Consider the following 24,124-nt stretch of genomic DNA (forward strand, 5'->3'; position numbering starts at 1 on the left):
GTCGCGAGCAGCGCAGGGCCGCCTCTCCCCCGCCCCTCAGGCTGGGCCAGGGCTTGGTCCCCACCCCGCTCCCTCTTTTCCCCACCTCCGTCGGGTACGGGAAGGTCCCAGCCTCTGCCGGGTCCCCGAGGGCCATCGTGGCCGCCACCACGGGTCCCCATGGAGTCGCCGCATCTGTATCCGGTGAAGCTCTACGTGTACGATCTGTCCAAGGGCCTGGCCCGGCGGCTTAGCCCCATCATGCTGGGTGAGGGGACGGGGCAGAGAGCAGATGGGGAGGAAAGCGGGCCAAGGCGGAACGGGGCGAGGGCGGGGCGAGGGAGGAGATGCTGGGACCTGGGGCATGGAGGAAAAGGGGAGAAGGTGGGGGTCTGAGGCTTGGGCTCCCTGAGCCTCGCTTTCCCATCTTAAGGTTTTCATCTGGGGAGAAGGGATAGCGGACTCATGCCCTGCACTTGCTAGGGGCTCGGGCAAGGGACCATGCTCTCCAGACTCCTTGGAGCTAGGGGTCCTGGCTGCTCACGGCCTCGCCTCGGCCGCCCCCACCTTTCTCCCTCCGCGCGGTGCCGGGAGTTGAGGATGCCTCCCGCGGTGACCCTCGTGGTGAAAGGGACACTGCAGAGGAGATTCTCAGGTATCCCTCGTAGAGAACTTCCCTCCGCGCCAAAGGGGAACTCCAACTTCCTCTGCAGTCCCCAAGGTAAATAGGTTGAGAGTTGAGCTGCAGATTGGGCCCAGCTATCCCCTGCACCACCACCAACCCCCCACCCCACCCCCGGTAGAGGTCAAGGCAGGTCAGTCGGAGTCCCAACTTCGGAATTCACCAAGTTCGCCCAAAACAAGACGGTCTTCTCCCAACAGTTTCTAAGTTAATTGCTTTGACCCAGATATTAAGAAAAGAATTCTGGGGGAGGACTGGATGCTGCTGTATGAGCAAAGACTACTAAAGGAAGTATTTTGTTTGTGCTTTATTAACTACTTGAATGATGGGGGAGATGAGCCCTTCCTTGTTCATTGCAGAGATCAAACCTCCCTTCTACCCAAATACCAGAATGTGTTGCATTACCTAGGAATTGTCAGCTTTGTAATTCAGGTAATAATTGGCAAGAGAAGATTCTAGGAATTGAAAATTGAATAGCTTTGGCAACATCCGTTTGAATGGTGTTTCTTGGCTTCTATGGAGACATTGGAGAATGAGTTAGTTGTTCATTGACAAAGGGGATCAGAGATCCAGAAGTAAGACCTTTTTGTGGGGGGGAGTTCCTGGAATTGAACCCAGAGCCCTATGCATGCTAGCCCAAGCACTGTACCACTGAACTATAGCCCCAACCTTTTTTGTTTTTGGAGACAGGTTCTTGCAAAGTTGTCCAGGCTAGCTCCAATTTGAGATTCTCCTGCTTCAGCCTCTCAGCCTGTACCATCACGCCCTGGAGAAGGATATTTTGGAGGATTTCTTTTCAGTGTCTCTAGGCTTCTAATAACGTGTTATAGTGAGTTAATCCTTCTACCATGTGCTAGTGAGTGATTTCTATATTTGGCTTCACATCAGAATATCTAGGATGCTTGAAGAAATACAGATACTGGCTGGGGATGTCGATTGGTGGTAGAGCACTTGCCTAATATTCATAAGGTTCTGGATTTGGTCCTTAGCACCACCAAAAAAAACAAGCACCAAAAACTCTTTATTTCCAATATATATTATTAAATGCGATTAGAAAAATTTTAAACAGTTTAAAAAATTTAATATGTGAATGTGCGTTTTAAGCAAAGGATACATATGTGCTTACTTAGGTAAATTTGTTTTCTAGGAAGCTGTAATAGCGGAGCATATGGAAAGCGAAGCCTGATGCCAGAGAATAGGACTAAACTTTCCCTTATTGTTTCATATACCATGTATTCAAAATACAGAAAGTTTTAGATATATGAATTCTAGAGCTGTACTTCAGAAGTCCTAAATCAGAATATCCTAGAATTTTGAGCCATAAATCTGTGCTTTAATAAGCTGCTCAGTAATTCTTGTGCAGCTAACCCATTATTGGACAGAAGTTTGGGCCTAGCTCTCCGGCTGTTAAAATGTGTAAGGCAGGGGTAGGGGGTATCACTCCCTGACAGCATTTGCTCAGCATGTACAGGGCCTAGAGTTCATTCCCCAGCAGCACACACACAAAAAGTAAGGCAAATGTGAAAGCAAAACTTACAAAGTCATTGGGGAAGTGCTGGTCATTAATCGATTACATCAGTCAGGTTCTAACCAAACTTGGAATGGAGCCATTTGTTTAGTTTAATCATGTTGAGGCATCACTTAGGTATTTTCTAGTCCCATAAATAAAAATATCCTTGCCAGGCATGGTGGCACACACCTGCAATCCCAGCAGTCAGAGGCAAGAGGATTGCCTGGAGTGTGAAGCCAGCCTGCGCTACATAGTGAGACCTTGTTTCAAAAAAAAAAAGCCTTCCTCCCTGCACTGGGCACTTTTAAATTCTGTTATCTAATAATTATTGCTCTTTGCTGAAAGAAGCCTTGGGGTAACACTTCATTCAACAGATACTGACATGCATTACTGTGTGCTAGTCAGTGTGCGGGAGACAATAAGGATAGGTAATACTCTAAGTAAGTATAGATTTGTGTGCTCTGTGTGGGTCAGGAAGCAAACTGGGTGCTGAAATAGCAAATAATAAGTGAGACCTACTTTAAATAAGGTTATTATTAAGAGTAGTCACTTTCAAGTTGGACCTTTAGGGTGAGGAAGAAGTAGCCCCTGGAGGTGAATGAGGAAGTTACATTGATCCAGGCAGAAAGAGCTCCACCTGCCAGGGCAGGAAGACAGGAAGCAGTGTGGCCTAGTACTGGAACTGAAGGCAGGCCTTGTGGGTATAGTGGGCAAAAGTGAAGTACCTTAGACCTACCCTTTTAAATAGGTGTGAGATCCTAGAGGGATCCCCTCTAGGATTCCCTGACATGGGAACTTCACCAGTTTGTCACATCAAGTACCATGGTGTTTCTGAGGATATCATTTTGCTTACAAATCTATTTCTTTTTCACATATTGCTTTTTTGCCTTTTGTAAAGGCAATGGAGAAAAGATTTGCAGAGCTAGTGGTCATTACTTTCTAGAAGACAAGGGAAAATAGACATTGCCATTCTTATTCAGTTCATTCATATATCACCAACCTTAAATAAGATCAGGTATATCTCAGTTCAGTTAGTTTCCTTAAAGAATCAATTTGCTGATTTTTATAATGAATTCTAGAAGTATCAATAACCAGCATTTATCAAGGGTTTACCATGTGCCAGGTCCTTTTCTTCTCAGTATTTTGCATGCATAAGAATCTTCACCACAGCTCTGTAAGACAGGTCCTGTTACTGTCTCTACTTTTCAGTTAAGAAACGTAATACAAAGAAAGTTAAAAATTTGCCTCAAGTCACACAGCTGGTAAATGGTAGAGGAAGGTAATAAAAACAGACCAGATGGTCATTTACCATGCTTCTCTAATGTGTAGTGTGTTCTCTTGTTTCTGATACAAATGTTCAAGTGTCAAAGGGAATCCTTAGCCAAATATTCCAAGTTTGGATGAGAGAGAAAAAATCTGAGTTCAGTGTGTATGTGCCATTCATAATCTAGAGAAAGATTATCCTCTTAGCCTTCCTTTTCCCAAACTAAATACATACTGTCACACTTTAGTTGTGTTAGTTCCCCATTGTCAGACTTTTGTTGTGGTTCTTAACTGTACTAGATGACACCTAGTGAGTTCCCTCTCAACCATGCGGATTCCACACTTTACCCTGTCCTGTGTTCAGTGCCTTAGATTGCCTCCCATGGAGGAATTCCTGTTCCATAGTTTATTAGCACCAAAATAGTCCCACATTATATTTGGCATTCTAATTGAGCAGACAGCCTGAAGGCTCCTTTCCCCCATATAACCATCTGCTCAACATAATTAGCTATTATAATTGTCCTTTAGTTCATTCTCTTAATCATTTTAGCTGCGTTTCAAATTTCTTGACCCTTTTTTTGGTGCCAAAGTAATCGAGATAAATGTAGATTTTTTTTTTAATTGTGCTGAGAGGCAGAACTTCATTATTTACTTTCTGATCTGGTGTTTTTTATGCATACACACATTGATATTTATTTACAAATTCATCTTAAAATTGTTCTTAGGCTTGGGCCAGAGATGTAGTTCAGCAGCGCAGCAGCATCTTCCTGGCAAGTGCAAGGCCCTGAATTCAATTCCCAGTACTAAAATCATTCTCAGATTTGAAGATTTGGGGAAATAGGAGATAGACTTAGATATAGACAGAGAGAGAGAGAATTTCTAGGCAAAATGCAGTATTCTTATTTTTTTATCGAGACAGTCTTACTCTGTAACTCAGGCTGGCCTTTGGCTCTCAGCAGTCATCCTGCCTCAGCCTCCCAAGTGCTAGGATTACAGGTGTGTACCATCACACCCAACTAAGCAAAATGCAATGTAATGAATATTTGAGTTTTTTTTCTGTGCTCAGTTTCTTGCTTAATTCTGTAGTAAAAATAGTAATATCCCCAAAAATAAGGTGCACACACATACAAAATTATGTATAACAGTATAATGAGATTATGATCAGATAACACAATGAAAGTAGTGAGCCAGGCTGGTGGTTGTGGTAGTGGTGGTGTGTGTGTACAATTCCAACACTCAGGGAAGTTGAGGCAGGAGGATCACAAGTTTAGCCCAGCCTGGACAATTTAACAACAGCCTGTCTAAAAACAAAACAAGTGAGTGGTATAGCAACTATTTCAGTTATTTCAGCAATTGCCTGGAGCTCCTGGAGAGCAGGGACTCAGTCTCATTTTCTGCAGGTCTCCAGTGACCAGAAGAGGTGCCTAGTGAGTTGGTTTTGTTTATTTTTGTGGTACAGGGGATCAAACCCAGGCCCTCACTGAGCTACACCCACAGCCATACGAAGTATTGATTATAGAAATTGATTAAGGCTTGGACCCAAGCTTGCAGATTGTGTCAAATTTATTTGGATGTAAGGGAGCTTTTTTAAAAACATCTTAATGCCATCCATTGTGCTTTGTCTTTGATTTTCATTGTTCATTGTACAAACTGTTTAATACCCACCAAATGAATGGACTTAGTAATTGTGGGATTTCTTATGAATGCTGCTGCTGCTTATGCTCTGCACCCTCGCCTGCCTGCACCTTATTATCGACACACACTCCCCAGCTTTTGTCCACCAGGTTCTATAAGAGAATCCAGCCCTGGGAAAAGTGATGAGTGACCGCTTCCTTTAGAACATTAGTGCTTAACCCTTGCAGAACCACACTGAAGCAGGACTGTGGTCCCCTGAACAGGACAGAATATCTGCAGGTCTCTTTTTCTTGTGGTCTTTTCATGGGCTGTCCCCACTCCCACCCCGACAGGGTACTTTCTCTTACATCTCTTGACCTGCTATCCTCTGCTCATCCTGAGATCTCAGCTACATTGTCACTTCCTCCAGGAGCATTTCCCTGACCACTACTCCCCAGGCTTACTCTTGTAGGCCTGTTACGTGTTGATAGCACCATGTATGCTCCTTTCATCTTGTTTTCCCCTACTCTGCCCCTCACAGAACTGGAAGCTCCATGGGAGCCTGAACTGTCACTTGTATCCCCAGAGTCTAGCACAGTGAGCATCCAGGAACACTGGCTGGTGAATGGTGGGATATTGTTACCCTCAAAGCATTGCTGCAAGGCCTGGCTGATAAGAGGCAGAAATTAAGTGAGAACCTCCCAGTACCAAGGAGAACTCAAGTTACTTTTCTGTTGGGGCATGAATCCTGTACTAACTCCAGGGAATCCTAGTACTAGAGTATTACATTGTGCTAAATTGCCCATGTTAGACTCAAACTAGCAATCCTCCTGCCTCAGCCTCCCAGGGTTCTGGAATTACAGATGTACACTATCACACCTGGACACTTGCTCTCCTGTCAGTTTTTATCAATTTTTTTCTTTTTTGGTACTGGGGACTGAACTCACAACCTCATACTTGCCAGGCAGGCTTTTATGCCCCCAAGCTAAATCTCCAGCCCTTTATCAATTATTGCATGATGATTTCTGGATAACCTTTCTCTGACCAAAGGAAGAGCAAAAGGAGAGAAAGAGGTACTTTTATACTGTTGACTGCAGAGGGTTAGTTATGTTACACCATAGCTTTTACCTTTTCACACCTATATTCAAGGTTAATAGCTGATTCGTTAGGTTAATGCTAAGCTCTCCTATTGCTAGTAAACTGCCTTTTGGAAACACTTCATTGTTGGGGAGGAATCTGTGAGGCAAGCTGGGGCTATGTTTGATTTATACTGATGATCTCATGTATTTCCTTTCCCTGCCAGCTGAGACAAAATGCCACCCTCTCAGAGGCCCCTGCCCCTGGAGTCCCATCATTGTCTCCACTTTCCGCTTATTAATAGACGTTTATTGACAGCGGCAGTGTACCAGGTGCTGATCTATAAGCAGCATGCATGTCTATGCACAAACTGTCCAACTCTTTCGATCAATGAGGAGCTGGGTAGAGTGTTTTTCCTCGGCTTTAATACACAGTACTCCCTTTGCTGTTGTAATCGGTAGAAGGCCGGCTCATATAGACCTTGCTCTGCATTCTCTGCTACTCATGCTGGACATCAGGGCTGATGGCCGGCCATGTCCTCCATTTGTTACCCATGTTCATGCTTCACAGACCTCAAAATGAATGTGTTGGAGGTGCCACAGGCCTGGACTCATGCAGCCGTCGGACACCTACTCCAGCTTACCGAGGAAATCCTAATGGGAAGTAGTCCGCTGCTATACCATGCTCATATTCTTTGGACCTAAGTCAGGTCCCCAGATGCCCTACTTCAAGAACAAGTGACCATCCTTTCCTCACCTCCCACCCTAGTCAGGCCCCCAAAATTTAAAGATCAGCTCAGTTCTACTTTCTGATACCTGGCAACCTATCAAGCCATGGCCCTCATTCTCCTCCTCCCAAGGGTGGGGCACAGAGTAGCAAGCCTTCCACTTCTACCCAAGCTTCTCCAACAAGTTCATTTCCCTATCTTGCTTTGTCTTGCTTTTATACCAAACCCTTTATCTTTACTCACCTAGACAATCTTTGCCCTGCCCTGCCATTTAGTAATGTTGCAAGCCTACATACAACTGCGAAGAACTTTAGAAGAATAAAAGTAAATGCACCCATTAATGTGTGCATTGTTTTTTTCTGCTGCTAGGAATCAAAGCCAGGGCCTTGCAGTTGAAAGGCAAAGTGTGATTTCTAGCTCACAGACCATTTTAGTGATCAATAGATTATAAAGGAGAATGAAGTAAACTTTGTATCCTGCAACTTTTGAGTTATTTTCAGGTGTAAAGTCATTGTCTGAATGATCTCTCCATGTTATTGTGGTAAACCTGGGTTTGAGCATATGCATCTGTGCCTGGCAGCTGTCCTCGTGGGTCACTGAGCCTGGTGGACATCTGCGAGGCAGGAGCAGCCCCAGCAGAGCCAGCATACGGGTTGCAGAGTCATTTGTGTACCAAAGCAGGACAGCCATGGCTGGGGAAGAACTTTGCCCTTGATAGCACCACACGTCAACCAACAACACTGACTGAACGTAGCTCAACTCAGAGGTGCTCATGGAGGAAGCCAGCTTAAATACTTTGGCAGGTGCTCAAACTGCAGAGATACATAAGAAACTGTCCTTGGCCTTGAGGCAGTTGTAGTCTAATATAAAAAAAGACACATATAGGTACTTTTAATACCAAAATACTGTTAGAGCACCTGTAAAACTTTCAACTCCTAAATCCTAAAAGAAATGAATTAACCTTTGTTGGGCGTGTATTACGTGCCTGTAACTGCTAGATATACTCACATGTTATCTGATATACTATAATAGATGGTTATTAATAAGTAATATGGTATTATATGTGTCTATGTTTATTTATTAGAAATGTTTACACCTGTGTGTATACAGTTACATAATAAAAGGTATCGATGGCTTTTTCTAGTTGATATGGTGAAGCACCCCAGGCTGCCAAATAGAGCTACATATGTACATAAAGAAGTTACACACACACAGACTGGAGAGGGGCTCAGGGTACAGAACTTGCCAAACAGGCAGTGAGGCCTTGGTTTCCATCCCCTGCATCCTCAGAAAGAAGCAAAAGAAACCACACATATATGCATGTTATGGTTACCTATATATTTACATATCTTCCATTAATGTCTTTATGTGTATACATATGTAACCGCTTATCAGACAAGGCTGTTTTTGTTAGAAGACTAATGAGCCTAAGCCTAGCACTGAAGACCTGACACTCCAAACTTGTCATCGCTGCTGGTCCAAAATCCTCTGACTGCCCTTTGACCTCAGGCTTTGCCTAGTTCTTGCCTTACTTCCCTTTTAACTCCAGATATATTAGGAAACAAACAGCATTATCATGTCTTTTTTTTTTTTTTTTTTTTTTTTTTTTGGGGCCGAGGATCAAACTCGACCTCGCACTTACCAGGCAGGTGCTTAAGCCACTGAGCTAAACCCCCAATCTTTTTTTTTTTTTTTTTTTTTAAACAGAGTAGGAAACTAAGAGTCAAATAGCATGCCTGATAGAACTTTGTGCAATAATGGAAGTGTTCTGGACCTGCCCTATGTGGTCACTGACAAGTAGCTACAATGGCTCTAAAGTACTTGAAATGTGGCTAAGGCATCTGTGAATTTTATTTTACTTCATTTTCATTTTAATGGCTCACGTGGACAGTGGCCACCCTGTTAGACAGCTCAGGCATAGAGAGCTCAAGTTCCAGAGGGTTCTGTGTGATCTGGCCCCCACTGGCCCTGGTATGGAGCTATGAGCACTGTGTTTTAGCTAATTAGGTGTTTATCTTTTTTCACTTGATTTTGAACTACTTAGAGGCAGGACAGTAATCTGTTTGCATTTGTGTTTTCCCACCTAACAGTGTACTGGCACATGTGGAGTAAACGTGCATTGGGCTGGGAATGTGGCTCAGTAATAGAACACATGCTTCACATGCCTGAGGCCCAGAATTCAACCCCCAGCACCAAAAAATAAACAAACGCGGCCAGGTATGGTGGTGCATGCCTGTAACCCTACACTAGGGAGGCCAAAGCAGGAGGATTACCATAAATTTGAAGTTAACCTGGGCTACATAGTTCAAGGCCAGCCTGAACTATATAATGAGACCCTGTCCCAAGTAAATAGATAGATGACCATTGAATGTGTGACATTAATTAAAATGTGTGACATATGCCAAGTTTGTTTGCATTATTTGTTGAAGAATTTTACCTCAGTGAAGTGGTAACAGCTTGTATTAATTTACTATGGGCTTATCATAGGTGAGGCAAACCTTTAAAAAGCAAAGCTGATTTGACCTCAGATGAGAAAGAAAACCAGGCATAAAATTAGTGTACACTTATACCAGTGTTTTTCTCTTGCCTCTGAGAAGGACTCTGATTCCTTCTGACTGAACACCGGGTGCCCTTCTCACAGCCCTTCCTGCTCGAGAGAGAGCATTCCTAGAAAGTCCCTCAGGGGGTGCGGCAGGTTCCTCGGGGATTGAGGAACTGGTTCAGATTTACTCCGGCAGAGGCCCCGCAGTCCAATCCCAAGTGGCTAACTCTCTTCTTTTCTCCACAGGGAAACAACTGGAAGGCATCTGGTAAGTAGTGGGGAGCCTGGTGGTGACCACTTAGGAAAGGAGGCAGCACTGCACGCAGTTCTAGGTCCCCACGTCCTAAAGCAGCGATTCTCCACTAGGGCTGATTTGCACCCCCACCCTCCTCCAAGGGACAATTGTTTGGCAGTGTCGAGAAACATTTTTGGCCAGGTGTGAACGCATATGCTTGTAATCCAAGTACTTGAGAGGCTGGGGCAGGAAAATCACCTTGAGTGTGAGGCCAGCCTGGGCTACATAGTGAGTTCAAGTTCATCCTGGACTACATAGCGAGACCCTGTCTCAGAAAAAAAAAAAAAAAGACATTTTTGTTTGTCATGCTGGGGGAAGATGCTAGTGAACACAGAGAAGCCAGGCAAGTGGCTCAGCATCCTCTAATGTGCAGGACACCCCACAACAGTGGTCCAGCAGCCGTGTGAGTGTGCAGAGTGCAGCAGTTGTGCTGTGTATGAGCTGTACGAGTTCATCCAGCTGCAGAGTGAACACACTGCAGGGGGGAGAGGGCTCGTGTCATGGCTGGGGACACAGCTCAGCACTAAAGCACTTGCCTGTGGCAGACGTGAGACCCTGGGTGCAACCCCCAATGCCACAAAAAAACAGAAATCAAGTGCACCTGCACTGCACGTGAACAGACTTTGAAAAACTTATTCCCTAAACAACAGAGCATAACATTTACATTGCAGTAGCTATTAGAATTCACTCATCTTGAAATGATTTGAAGATGTACATAGGTTCTGGGCAAAAGCTAAGTGCCATTTTATAAAACAGACTTGTGCATTACAGATTTTGGTAGCTGTGGGGGCGGGCCTCAGGAACGGACAAGAGGGGATAGCTGTAGCTTCTTCTTCGTGCATGTGTTGGGTGGTATAAGGCTGGTCACCACAGTGCCATCCTTGGGGAGAAAGTGTTCTCTTTGCTGTTGGCACTTGCTTTTTCTGGGTCACATCAGGAGTTTTCTGAGTCCCTGTGTCTCTCCATGCAGGCACACCTCCATAGTTGTACACAAGGATGAGTTCTTCTTTGGCAGTGGTGGAATCTCCAGTTGTCCCCCGGTGAGTGTCCTCCCCGACACCCTGCCCTGCTTCTGCTGTGCGCCCGTCCTGCAGCCCAGTACATGGAGGCCTAGGGCTTGGTTCCACATCACTACCTTAGACTCCTTCAAGGCCTCGGAGTATAGCTTGGGTTGGGTTAGAGTGCCTGCCTTGCGTGTGAAAGGCACTGGGCTCAATGTCTAGCACCACACAGCCCCCAAAAGTAGCTCCTTGACAAGGCCTTTCCCAGACATCCAGCCAGTTGCACTTCTCTCCTCTCCCAGGGCACCTATGGGTCCCTCTGTCTCACACTCAGCACAGCATACTGCCCCAAGTCTCTCTTGAATCTCCATGGAAACCCTGTGTGAGACCTGTCTTCCCTCTGTAGCCCATCTCTGGCACAGGGTGTAGCTTACAACACGAACCCTGCCCTTGTCGAGCTGACACAAGAGGAAACACAGCCAGTTCTAGAATTTGGGTCTCATGAAGTCCAAACATTTCAAAGGTTTTTAAGGGTTGTCCCAGAGAGACTCAAACAAGACTAAGCAGCTGTTCATTCTGCTGCTCATAAATGGAAAGTCAGCTGGGTTTGTTGGTACACACCTGTAATCTCAGGACTCAGGAGGATCACCATGAATTCAAGGCCAGTTTGAACTATATAGCAAGACCTTGTCTCAAAAAAAAAAAAAAAAAGGTGAGCACAGGTCATTCTTGAATTTCTCTCATGGCCACCTTCAGCCCCCCTCCCCCTCTTCCAGTCTCCCCAGAGTCTTCACCTTGGTCCAGGGCTCCTACATCTAACCTGGACTGCAGCAATAGCCTCCTTGTCTCCTCCATCTACTCTTCCTCTCCATCCTCCACACAGGAGGCAAAGTGGCCTTTTCCGCCAATCATGAAATTTCAGGCCTGCTCCAGAATCTTCCCCATTGCTCTTGGAGTAAAACTCAGAATGCAAGCTAGGCTTCCGAGGCTCCTAATCAGCTCTCTCCCTCTCTGGCCGCCTCTCCTCACTTCTTGAGCGACCTTGGATGTCTGACCCTGCACTTCAGCTCCAGTGTACCTCCAGATCCTCCACTCTTCAGGTCTGAGTCCAGCCAAGCCTTGGCTGTCCCCTCAGGCTGCAGGGGCCCCCTGTCATATGTCTTAGTGGCCTTCTACACCTTTCCAGCCCAGCCTTTGTAATGACACACTGATCAATGGGATTTTTTGGTCTTGATACCTGCTTGTCCTGTGAGTAACTGCAGTATATGTAAGTGATCTCTCAGACTCCCAGCATAGAGCTATTTAGTCCAGATGACCAGAATTGTCTGACCTGCTCACCATGCTGTCCCTACTGTTTAGAACATGTCAGCCACATAAGAGGTGCTCACTGCTAAAGACCTCATGCAGCTCTGCTCTGGAATGTTCTCCTTTCCTGCATCTGTCCTCCACGTTCCTGCCATTTCCCTTCTATTGGAGTCCCTACTGGGGCTCCATCTCTCCTTTATCTCCTGTGGCAGTCTCTTAGCCTGTGACCAAGGCATTCTGTGCCCTTCCAGAGGCCAGCACCCCAACCCACCCCCGCATTGTCACCATCAGCAGATCAGCCTCAGATCAAAAAATGACCTGAACTGTGAGAATATTTGCAACCCTGCCAGATTTCTCACACTCCTTCACATTTTCCCATTGTTACAAAGGACATCCAATGTCATGAGAAAAATAGGCTGCATTCTTTCTGAATGTAGGTGTGGAGAGCAGGGTACATTTCTAGTTGTCCTCTTCTGTCCTTGTAGTCAGGCATGTTTGGAACAAAAAGAGACTGCAGGTTCTGGGTTTCTGTCTCTCTGTCAGCTGAATGAATGGGCTACATAAGAGGTGGTGGACCTGCAAGAGAATCAGCTTCTTGGGGCCCACCAAAAACAGGAAGCCCAGCATCATGCTCTGCTGGCAGCATGTGGTGATGCGAAGCCTACCAGGAAGCTGTCATACCCATTATACAAACAGGAATCAGCCCTCTCCACCCAGGGTGCTCTGAAAGTTAAAAATAAGTTGTTAGAACAGTGCAGTTGTGCTCTTCTGTGGGAAGCCACAGTCGGAAAGGTCAGCAGATGGCTAGGGATGTAGCCCATTGGTAGGGCACTTGCCTGCATGGCTGAAGCTCTGGGTTCAATCTCCAATACCAAAAAACAAGGGGACAGTGGTGATTTCATGACTTTCTTTGGGTTGGCTCTTCTAGGGAGGGACATTGCTTGGGCCTCCAGACACTGTGGTTGATGTGGGGAGCACTGAAGTGACAGAAGAAATCTTTCTGGAATACCTGTCCTCCCTAGGGGAGTCTCTGTTCCGGTAAGTTGAGGCAGGGTGATGGGTAGCAGCATTTGCCTTCCCTGGAAGGCAGCCGCTATGCCTTGTCCCTGGAGTGCCCAGTGAAAAGCCTGGCCCGGTTTCTGCTGACTGCATGTGAAGAGAATCCAGTCACCATGCTACAAGGAGAACCCAAAGTTGTTCCAAGGCAGATATTCCAGTGCAGCATGATTTCTGCTGGAACTTTGAAAGGAAAGACAAATTCTTTATGCATTCCGATTACTGTAAGCGAGTGCTATTCTCTGCCTTTACTGGCCACATGCTTTGTCCTGAACATCAGAAGCTAGGCTTGTAGCAAGGTTGGGATGAAATACAAACCTGAAAATTTTTCTCTTAAGTTTTAGCCAAGGGCAAGGCTGAGGCTCAGTCAAGGAGTGGTTGCTTATTAGGCAGGTTCCATCCCAGCACCCAAAAAAAGGAAATTTTAATCTTTTTCAGTACAGTTTAACTCCAGAGCTCTTCTCTTGTGAAGGTGAAGATCGTAAAGTGTACAGTTCACATGCTTAGCTCATCCTTCCCCTAGAAATCGTGCTGAAAGGCCCAGCGTGTCGGTCCAGCAGTCCTTTTGGCATAGTGCAGGGGGCTATTGAAGCGCTCGCCGTGGTTCTGCTGTCCCCCTCTTCCTGGTTCACCTGCTGACTTCCTCACCTCTTCCCCCAAACCTTTCTCACCATGCACAGAGGGGAGGCCTATAACCTCTTCGAGCACAACTGTAACACCTTTAGCAACGAAGTAGCACAGTTCCTGACTGGGAGGAAGATCCCTTCTTACATCACGGACCTGCCCTCTGAAGTCCTCTCCACGTAAGTGCAGCCTTTGGCTCTGGCCCTGCTGGCCAGCTCTGAAAATCCCCAGTTACATGCAGTGCGCCTCCGCAGCGCACATCCACCCTCTCGGATGGCACTGGAACCCTTCAAACCGGGAGGACCAGTCCTGATGACATCTCCGCCACCATTCTTCCCACCTACTCCTGCACCCCTGCATCGCCTCCACCCTCATCGAATCAGGCCAACTCCACCCCAGCCTAAGTGCAAACCCAGAATTTAGAACACGAGCCAGGTTCGATGGCGAACATGTGTAATCCCAACGCTCAGAAAGCTGAGGCAGAAGGATCACTGTGAATTTGAGGCCAGTTCAGGCTAATTTCATAATGAGTTCAAGACTGGACTGAACAGGGGCTGGGGATTTAGCTCAGCGATATAAGCACCTGCCTGACAAGCTTGAGGTCATGAGTTCAATCCCCAGTACCAAAAAAAAAAAAAGACTAGACTGAACTATACACCAAGACCCTGTCTCAAAAAGAAAGCAAGAAAGAAAGAGAGAAAGAATTTAGAAACCCATTCAACCCTGGCTCTAGGATTTGGGCAGATCCCTGGCACCTGCCTGCGATATACAGAAAACACAGCTCTCAGCAGCACCCAGCTCAAATACAGTGTCTGGTTAGCCACAGAGGCAGTCAGAGGGATAGCAGAGCAGCTCCTTTGGAACTGCCTTTTGGGGTTTTCTTGTGGTGGGGGGATAGCACAGGGTCTTGCTCTGTAGCTCATGCTAGCCTGGAACTGACAGTGATCATCCTGCTCAGCCTCCTGATTTTTGTGATTACGGATGTGCACCAGCTCACTACTGGTTTCCTTCCACTGCACTCTGAGCCCTTTAAGTCCCTCCGAGGCCACATTCTTCTTGCCACCTTCTCCGTTTTTTGTTTTTTTTGTTGTTGTTGTTGTTTTGTGTTTTTTTTTGTTTTTTTGTTTTGTTTTTTTTTTTTTTGGTCTGGGTACCAGGGATTGAACTTAGACTCACACTTGCCAGGCAAGCACTTGTGCCACTGAGCTAAATCCTCAGCCATTCTGTTTGCCTTCTGACCGTACATGCACGGCCCTGTGTCAACTTTTCATCAAGGACACTTCATGGCCCCTCTGCCTGATTGGGTCCCAGCTGTAAAAGGGCCTGTGGGCCATCACCAGGCAGCAGCCTCCCCTGGAAGACAAATTCCCAAAACAACCCCACCGCTTTTCCTCTTTGCTATCTGGTAGTCTTTGCCCACCCTAGGACCAGATCCCTTTGGCTCTGACTCTGCTGCTCCGTGAGCTAGGTGTTGCCCAGTAGGAATCCACGGGTGAGCTGTTTTTCACACCTGGGTTCAAAGCTCTCAGGAAAAACAAGACTGAGGCGCTCCAGCCTCCCACCTGACCCCACCTTCCCGTCCCCTGGGTGTGTGCAGGCCCACAGCACGTTGCGGGATCTCGGTTTCTGGTCCCTGAGCAAACTGGAATAGCGGGAATGTCCTTGCTGTTCTCTCAGGGTGGAGTTCCTGGACTCATCTTACTTAGGACTGACACTTCTAGATTTCGTTTGCTTACACTTGGAGTGCTTCCTTCCCTTGAACTTCTTGGGGGTGATTTTCAAACACAGCCAGCCACGTCCACTGAAGAAAACACTAGTGCCAAATGTACAATGGGAAGCTGTGTTTAAGGGGGTGACAGTTGCACCCTTCTGACCTGGGGAGGGGGGATTTTTCCTATTTTCTGTGCTCCCTGGATGAGCTCAGGTGCCAGCAGAACCGAATTGTGTACCTGACTTTATCGTCTTCGTACTCTTTTCATTCTCCTTTAGCTCCTTCTCTTCAACTTTATCCTCTTCACAACAATTACAGGTACAAGTTCCTCGGTACAGAAAGCTCCAGGTTTCCGGGGCGGCCAGCCTGGTTAAACTGTAGCTCATTCACCAGGCCTTAGAGGTGGCAGTACCCACCGACTGGGGCTCCCCAAGAATAAAAACACAGCCCCGGCTGCGTGTGGTGGCACAGCCTGTAACCACAGCACTCAGGGGCTGAGGCAGGAGGACCACTGCATGTTCAAGGCAGCCCTGGGCTACCGAGTGAGACCCTGTCTACAGACAAACCAGCGTGGCTGTCTGAGAGAAGACCTCTGTGCTAGGCAACTCTGATCCTGCAACAAACACCTGAGGTCACTGCATAAGGAGGACAGTTATTCAGGCTCGTGGTCAGAAGTTTCAGACCACAGTCATGTAGCCTTTTCCCCCCGGGGCCCGTGGTGATGCAGCACCTTGGGCAGGAAGTGTAGGCTGGGGCCAGGAGCAGAGAGAGGAAATGGATGGCTAGGGTCCCACTGTCTCCTTCAAGGACGCCCCAGTGACAAGACGCCCTCCCACAGGCCTCACCTCTTAGAGTCTCCTCCAGGTCCCAGTAGCATTGCAGTGGGAGCAACACCTAAGCCTTTGGAGAATGGGGGACCAGACCGTGGATTTCTCCAGAACCCTAAGGAGTGAGATGGCAGGAAGGTTAGATGAGAGCTGCTGGAGAGATGGCACGCACCTGGAAACCAGCGTTCAAAGATTTTGGAGGGATTTGGAGGGAGTAGCTTAGTGGTAGAGTACCTGCCTAGACTAGTATGCCTGGGACCCAAGTTCCAACCCAGTGCTGCCAAAAAAAGAGTTTGAATCCTCAGTGCCCATACCTGTAGTCTCAAGCACTCAGGAGGCTGAGACAAAAGGATTGCCATGAGCTCAAGGCCGCCCTGAACTGCATAGTGAAACTCTTATCTCAAGAAACCAAAAAGCCAGGCATGGGAGTACATATCTGTAATCCCAGCTCTGGGGAGGCTGAGGCAGGAGGATCACTGCAAGTTCAAGGCCATATATAGCGCACCTGGAAACCAGCGTTTAAAAAGCTGAGGCAGGAGGCCACAAGCTCTGGCTCAGCCTGGGCAACCTAGTGACCTAATGAGAATCTTTCTCAAAGTTTTTTTTTTTTGTCTTTTTCCTTTTTATTGGTACCAGGGACCGAACTCACGACTGCCTGCTTACAAGGCAGGCGCTTATGCCGCTGAGCTAAAACCCCAGCCCAAAGTTTTAAACAACAGCTGGGAATGTAGCTCAGTGTGAAGGCCCTGGGTTCAATCCTCAGTACCAGAAGAAGTTACCCGAGATCCCAGGGCCATCCTTCCTGGAGAGGTGCTACCGCCCCCGCCACGCACCACACTGCACCCACCAGCCCATGTGATCTTATCTCTCTCCCTGCAGGCCCTTCGGACAGGCCCTCCGGCCCCTCTTGGACTCCATCCAGATCCAGCCTCCCGGAGGGAATACAGTGGGCAGACCCAATGGTCAGAGCTAACCAGACTGCTCAGGACCGCCCGCCCGCCTGCTCTGCAGGGCTTTTCCTTTTTAAACAAAACAAACCCTACCAAATTTCTATTTTATAATTTTACATCAGAGCTAACAACCAGGGAACGGCTTTTTAAATTTCCCAGGGAAGGAGATCATCAGGCTGCATGTAGGACAATGCTGCTAAACGGAACAAAACGCCCACTTATAATAGTATTATACTAATTTATTAAGGCTGTCTTGTCTGTGAGTTCACTTTGACGCTGTTTCCTAAGCGTCCTCCACACTGGAGAAAGGGAGGGGGTTTGTTTCAGCAATAGGCAAAGAGGGACAGTTTGGGGGAGCCCCAACCTAGAGCCTCTTCCCAAAGAATACCTACGACCCATCCAGGTTACCACATCTGCAGAACCAAGGAGTTTTCCAACACCCAGACCTGGAAGCAGTTTCTCTTAGCATTAAATGAACCAAAGGATGTGGCACATGTGGGGCCAATTGCAGGATAACTAACCCGACCTCAGTGAGCTCTTTCACCAGACCTCTGTCACCTTCCCTCCCCTGCTGCAAGCGTGGGGCCAGGGCTGCCGCAATCACAGCATCGGAATCAGAGGAAAGTGACAGTTCCGGGCCAGAGAAACAGGATAAAGCCATTCCTCCTCCCACCCAGACTGACTGCCACTCCACCACCACCACAACCAGCAGGGAACCTGCCCTCCTGCCATTCCTGAGCTTGCAGGACCTGTTGCTGTGGACAGGGTGAGGGAGCTGGCCCACAGCCGCAGAGACCCAGGGCCTCTGCAAATAAACCACACCTGCCCCATAGCTGCATTCGGTTAGGGACCAAGGGGACGCAAGTCCCAGGTTAGGGGATGTAGAAAGTATATGATCAAGGTGGCAAGAAAACTTCTTTGTTTCTGATAGGCCTTTTCCGTGACCCTGAATGTGCTTTGCTGGCACATGTCATTTCCACTGTCATTCTGGCTTTAAGGAGGTGCTGTGAGGTGCGACTGGGCATTTCCCCAACGATGCGCTGCTCAGTCTGTGGACAGCAGTCGCGAGTTTCGGATCTGGGCCACCTTGCAGACTTTCACGTGAGCTCCCACAGGTTAGCAGGAGCAGTGGGAGGAGCAGCCAGCTGCCTGGTTGGGTTCTGCTGCCTGGGGCCTCCCACTGCGGCTCCCTGCTCTCAAAACTTGAATCCTCGAGCTCCTTGGGGGGGGGGGGGCTTTCCTCCCCCAAAATCTGCTCACCCAGGCCCTGGCCCTGCTGTCCTTGCCATTAGCCATAGCAGTTGACATCATCAGGGTCCCTGCTAGAAGGAAAGATGTCATTCTGCCTTGGCATCTGCCTGTGACCTGACCAGGGGCATGGCCAGCTGGCATCAAGTGACATTTTAGAATTTTAAGACGAGGCCAAATGAGCGTAGCAGTGGTAAATCAGAGCAGAAAGTAGCAGGGATGGCTTCATGCTCAACTATTGGCAGCTTCAAGGGGAATGGGTGTCAGAGGCTGGGTTTCCTTCTGGAAGGTAGCTGGTTGGCCTAGGCCACTGTCCAGCACCATACCAGTGTCCCCTTCTCCCATCTGCCCAAAACACTCATCTCTATCTGGAGGGTGCTATGCTTTTCTCCTGATCCCACTCAGCTGGTTTTGCTCCTTCCAGTGGTCACTTTCAGACCCAGGGCTATTCTAAGTCCTGAGTGATTCCTTGAATGCTGCCCTTCATGCCCAGCTGCCATTTGTGCCAATGCCTGTACCCTGGATTAGTTGTGAACGGAGGGATTGGAAAGCAGTGACCCAGAACTGTGGGGAGATGAGCTGTCCTTCCTCGTGCAAGCCCTGCCACCCCTCAGGGCGGAAGCCAGGCCTGAGCTACCCTCCAGCCCACATTTCCGTCCATCCAGAGCCTCAGGAGCACACTCTTGATCAGTCGGCTCCATGTGGGCACATTGTGACATGCAGCGAGAGCCTCTTAGAGGTGCACTGATGTAAAGGGACAGGGGAAGCGGGGAGAGACGAAACGGTCGCCCTCTCCCAAAATAAAGCTCGTACCTGTGAGACTGCATTATGCCCTTGAACTCAGGCTGGTAACTGTCTCATACAGAGGTGTTTGCTAGTTTTCACTGGTGTTTTTCTAATGCAATAAACTCGTTTCTGCCTGCTGCATTTCCTTGGTGCTCAGATCCCCTCTGTGCAGGTATCAGGCAAGCCCAGGCTCCCCGTCCATCTCCCTCAGGCTCTAACTTGCTGAGGCCATGCAGCCTTTGCTGGATTGTAACCCTATAGGTAAGCAGTGACAATGCAGAAGGATATGTAGCTGTCGCAGTGGTCAATAGAGGTAGAGATAGGGCTCTGAGTACTACGTGCTCCAGGTCACTGCCTTTTGAATGATAGAATGGCTTCACATCTAAGGTCTTTCCTGGATGGCTCATCAGGGGCTGTCAGGCCTCACCAAGAATTGTTCTAGTTTGGGGGGCAGGAGGATTGGGACACAGGCCCTCCATACTGAGCTACATCCCCAGCTTAATTTTTAGAGACGGGCTGGGCCCAAACTCGCAGTCCTGCTCACCTCACCCTGCACCTAGAGTGCAGGGATTATAAGATGTACCACCATGCCCAGCTGCTTCCAATTTCATTTTCACTACAAGTTGGGTCCAAGGCCCAGGGGTTTCCCCACCTACTGCAGGGGCGACCTTGGACAGTGTCAGGGTTGCTAGCCATGTCTGCAGCATTGCAGCCAACTGCAGTTGGCACCTCCTATGGGCCCCACTGGCCGGGGTGCTTCCACACACCTGCGGTGGGCAGGTTGGCACCAATTGAGCAGGGAAGAAACAAGGGCAGAGAAGCAAGACTGCCCAGCTAGCAGGTGGCCGAGCCAACACTCAAATGCGAGCCACTTTCTCACTGCTGCTCTGTGCACCTTGTGAGGCCCTGCCTTCCCCAGGGTGCCAGCTTAGGAATAAAACAGGAGGCGCTGGCTTGGCTGGGCATCTGCTCCTGAGAGCTGACCTGTTCAGGCCAGGAGTCCCCGAGGCTCTGCTCAGATGGCACACCCTCCATGGAAGGCCCACCCGCGGGCCCATCTGTTTCCGTTTTCCTCTGCTGTGAATTTGAAAACATTACCCACCTTGCAGGCTAGAGGTGAAGAGAAATGTACAGCTCAGTTAAATGCTTGGTGAACGCCAGGTTAAGGGGCCTTCAGCAGTCTTTACAGGGACTCCCAAGAGTCACAGCATGGAGAGAGGACCAGGCCAACCTCTCCTCTGGGGACAGTGCCTATTCACCTCCTTGCTTCTGGGAAATGGCAGAATGTGTGAGTTCCCCTCAACTTTATGATGGGGGAATCCATTCTAGGGGAGCATATTCAACCCCAGCCACTTCCCAAGGAGCCGTTAACAGTAGGCTCTCAGTGGCAGTGTGTGTGAGTAGGATGTGTTAGGGGTTGGGGGCTTCTCTGAGGAGGGAGAGGTGTTTAGCCTGAGGCCTAGATGGTGAGGTCAGTGGGGGAAGGGGCACATGCCAGGCAGGGAGCCTCCAGTGAACGGGCCTGGGGAGCCTATGGTCAGGGGAGGCAGCAAGCGCTGTGAAGGCCTCTGCCATGCTGCTGCCTTGCAGAGAGGGGGCGGGAGTGGGCACCCTGGAGCAGCCTGGATGAGAGTCTGGATCTGGGGGTAGGGGCTCAGGACAACACAACCCTGTGAACCAGGGCAAGGCCACCTGGGAGACTGGAAGACCTGTCAGCCACTTAACCTGCCTCTGTGAGCTTCCAGAGGCTACCCCAGCTCTGATCTAGAGTGTGCCTAGGTGTCTCATTTTTCCAAAATATTTTTTAGCTGGAAGTGATGGCATCCACCAGCACTCAGGAGGCTGAGGCAGGAGGATTGGCATGAGTTCCAGGACAGCTTGGGCTACACAGTGAGTTCAAGACCAGGCTGGACTACATAGTGAGATCCTGTCTTTAAAACCAAACCAAGGGGCAGGAGCATAAGTGCCTACCTGGCAAGCACAAGGTCATGAGTTTGATCCCCGGTACCAAAAAACAATAAAAAAAACAGCCAGGTGTGGTGGCACATGCCTGTAGTCCCACCACTCCAGAGGCTAAAGCAGGCCGATCAATCACCATGAGTTTGAGGCCAGCCTGGGCTACATAGTGAGTTAAAGAACAGACTAAATTACAGAATGAGATCGTGTCTCAAAAAGAATAAAAATTTCACATGAAATTCCAGCAGCCTAACAAACCACATAACCTCGTCCTTCAAGACGTCCGCTCTCAGGCACCTCACTTTGTGTTCCTAACATGCAGTGAACACACAATTGCACAGCCCCCGGGCTGCAGAGAGGGGGTGGCAGCAGTGACCCAGGAGGGTGCGCTCTGGCAAGGGCCTCGGCCTGGGCAACACCAAAACCATCCTCAACCCCAGAGCCCAGAGGCTTTGGAAGAAGGAGGAGAGCGAGTCCTCTGCTGCACTGCGCCCCCAAAGGTCCAGGGAAGGAGGAGAGTGGTTCCACGCCCTGCCAGAGAGAGTGCGTAACCGAGATGCCGTGAGAGAGGTGGACGCCAGGGCCACTATGCACCTGCAGCCCTGCAGCCACCGCCCAAACCCTTGGTCCTCACCTCATTGCGGTCCCTCTCACCCTTGTCCTGCATACACTGGTCCAACCCCACGCTCTCATGCAAAGTCACTGTCACTCTGGTGGTTTCACGACTTTCGTGCTACAGTCACCCCCTCCACCTGGATCTCCATCCCTGGCAGGAATGGTAGGGACAGTAGTTGGCGAAGGGTCAATTTAAAAAAACTGAACCTGGGGCTGGGGATTTAGCTCTGGGGCTGGGGATTTAGCTTAGCGGCATAAGCGCCTGCCTTTCAAGCAGGCAGTTGTGAGTTCGATCCCTGGTACCGATAAAAAATGAAAAAGACAAAAAAAACCAAAACAAAACAAAACAAAATCTACCTAGGCATGGTGGTGACACCTGTAGTTTCAGCTGTTCAGGTGGCTGAGGCAGGAGTATCTCAGCCAGTTGTAGGCCAGCCTGAGCTATATAGTGAATTCAAAGCGAGACCCTATCTCAAAAACACCAAACAATAACAATAAAAACTAAAAATGTCCGGAAGTATATAGTGCAGTGGTGAAGTGCCCTGGGGTGGTACATTCCCTGCACCACAGACAAACAATCCTGACTCCGGACCTTGATTGAAGCCTTCCCCGCTTGGGCCTCAGTTTCTTCCTCTGTAGTATGGAAACCACAGATCAGATCTGAGTCAGCAGTAAAACTTACCTTGATGTGCCAAGTTCTCCAGTCCCTGGGGCTGGGCTCTAACCCATAGAGGAGACTCTGCTATCCCCACGGCTGAGGGAGCCTAGCAACAGCCTGTTGCCTGTGACAAACACCACATCCACGCCTGCCCTTGCCTAAGTCCCATGGCCTTGTTTATTATGAAACAATATAAACTCTGCAGGCATTTTGAAAGGAAAAAAACTGATAACCCCCTGCCCTGCTTCCCTTAGCCTCCGCACAGCCCAGGCGGAGCTGGGCAGGGGCAGCCCCATCAATAGATAGAGTGGGAGGGACCTGCCCAGTGTCCCCGGGGGAGGAGCAACCCCACACACACACTCAGCTTCACTAACCCCACCGCACAAAGGCTGCCCCTCAAAATAAGGGCCAGCCGCTCCCAAATCCAGGGAGAGCAAAGGCGAGCAGCCCCCGGATTCTTGAGGTGAGAATACATTGACATTCTGCCTTCTTCCACAGTTAGGAGCCAGGAGAAAGCCAAGGACTTGGCAGGGACAAAATGGACTGTGCTGGTGACCCTAGAAAGTTGCTATCCCTCCCTGCTATTGATATATTCCTCTAGAAATGGGGTACAGGGTAGTCATCCCAGAGAGTCGTTGGGGAGAGCAAGAAAAATGCCAGGACAGGAGCCATACATTGTGTGCAAGCCGCTGCGACATCACTAACCTTTCTCAGCCTCAGGTCAGCAGGAAAGGCCCAGGCTGTCCTCTCCGCCTTCAGTCTTGTCCTGGTCTCTGGTTACTGTCAAAGTCACCTTTCTGGTCAGTCCCCACCCCCGCCCAGTCTTGCTTCTTCCTTTCCCAAGGGCCACCTACCCAGGGCCCCAGCTGAGCACCAGTTGCCAGGGACGGCCTTCCTTTTAAAGGGACATACTAGAGGCCACAGGGGCTCCCTGCCACTGGCCTGCGGGTCTGACCTTTGGACCTTTGCTCTCCAGCTTGTCTCCAGCAGCTGCCACAGTGAAAAGGGGTGCAGCTCAGAACCAGGCATGCAGAAGGCCCTGGTTTCACTCTGAGCATCACAAAAGCAACATTTGCTGTCTGCACCCAAAAGAAAACACAAAAGCACCCCAGGAATGCCTGTAATCCCAGCACTTGTGAGGCTAAAGCAGAAGGACTGCATGTGTTCAAGGCCACCTAGGCTATGTAGTGATTACAAGGCCATTCTGAACTATATAGCAAGATGCTGTTGCAATAAACAAAACAAAACAGTATTTTAAAAGCGTGGGGATGGGGGTTTAGCTCAGCAAAATAAATACCTGCTTTGCAAGAGCATGGTCATGAGTTCGATCACTGGTACCAAAAAAAAAAAAAAAAAAAAGAAGTGCGGGGCTGGGGATTTAGCTAAGCAGCATAAGCGCCTGCCTTGCAAGCAGGCAGTCATGAGTTTGATCCCTGGTACCGATAAAAACGAAAAAGACAAAAAAAAAAAAAAAAGTGCAAAATCATGTTTCTTAGCAGGGCATAGTGGTGCACATCTGTAATCTCAGGACTTGAAGGCTGAGGCAGGAAGATCATAATTTCAAGCTACCTGAGGCAAAACTATCAATTTAGCAAGACTGTCACAAAATAAAAATACGGTAAATCTCTAACTTACAAGCATTTGAGTTCAGAACTTTCACAGGTGTGCCATATAAGACTCACTTTTGAAAGGTTCTTG

General features: G+C 48.6%; 1 protein-coding gene and 1 long non-coding RNA gene across 3 annotated transcripts; one reads left to right on the plus strand and one right to left on the minus strand.

Annotated features, from left to right (window-relative positions):
* Window positions 1-75: 75 nt before the first annotated feature.
* Window positions 76-19,338, plus strand: Desi1 (desumoylating isopeptidase 1). The gene is made up of 6 exons (XM_003470522.4): window positions 76-247; window positions 9,641-9,662; window positions 10,660-10,729; window positions 12,924-13,033; window positions 13,732-13,854; window positions 17,093-19,338. The coding sequence occupies exons 1-6, from the start codon at window positions 160-162 to the stop codon at window positions 17,184-17,186; spliced, it is 507 nt and encodes a 168-aa protein (XP_003470570.1). The 5' UTR covers window positions 76-159; the 3' UTR covers window positions 17,187-19,338.
* On the minus strand, window positions 8,561-23,920 carry LOC134474841 (uncharacterized). 2 transcript variants are annotated; one of them, XR_010045717.1, is made up of 3 exons: window positions 23,132-23,920; window positions 16,232-16,328; window positions 8,561-11,376 (listed from the first exon to the last, which is right to left on the minus strand). It is a non-coding gene; the product is annotated as an uncharacterized LOC134474841 (long non-coding RNA). The 2 variants fall into 2 exon arrangements; XR_010045716.1 differs by lacking the exon at window positions 8,561-11,376 and adding an exon at window positions 11,391-12,571.
* Between the last annotated feature and the right edge of the window lie 204 nt (window positions 23,921-24,124).

Source organism: Cavia porcellus, unplaced genomic scaffold (genome assembly GCF_034190915.1).
Source record: "Cavia porcellus strain 051 isolate PalLab524CR breed Dunkin Hartley unplaced genomic scaffold, mCavPor4.1 scaffold_40, whole genome shotgun sequence".
NCBI classification, from domain to species: Eukaryota; Metazoa; Chordata; class Mammalia; order Rodentia; family Caviidae; genus Cavia; species Cavia porcellus.

Bases quoted from the DNA above. Each gene is read 5' to 3' on its own strand.
- Desi1 (XM_003470522.4), top strand. From the start codon at position 160: ATGGAGTCGCCGCATCTGTATCCGGTGAAGCTCTACGTGTACGATCTG. The intron at 248-9,640 runs GTGAGGGGACGG...TTTTCTCCACAG, and splicing joins GCTTAGCCCCATCATGCTGG to GGAAACAACTGGAAGGCATC. The intron at 13,855-17,092 runs GTAAGTGCAGCC...CTCTCCCTGCAG, and splicing joins CCCTCTGAAGTCCTCTCCAC to GCCCTTCGGACAGGCCCTCC.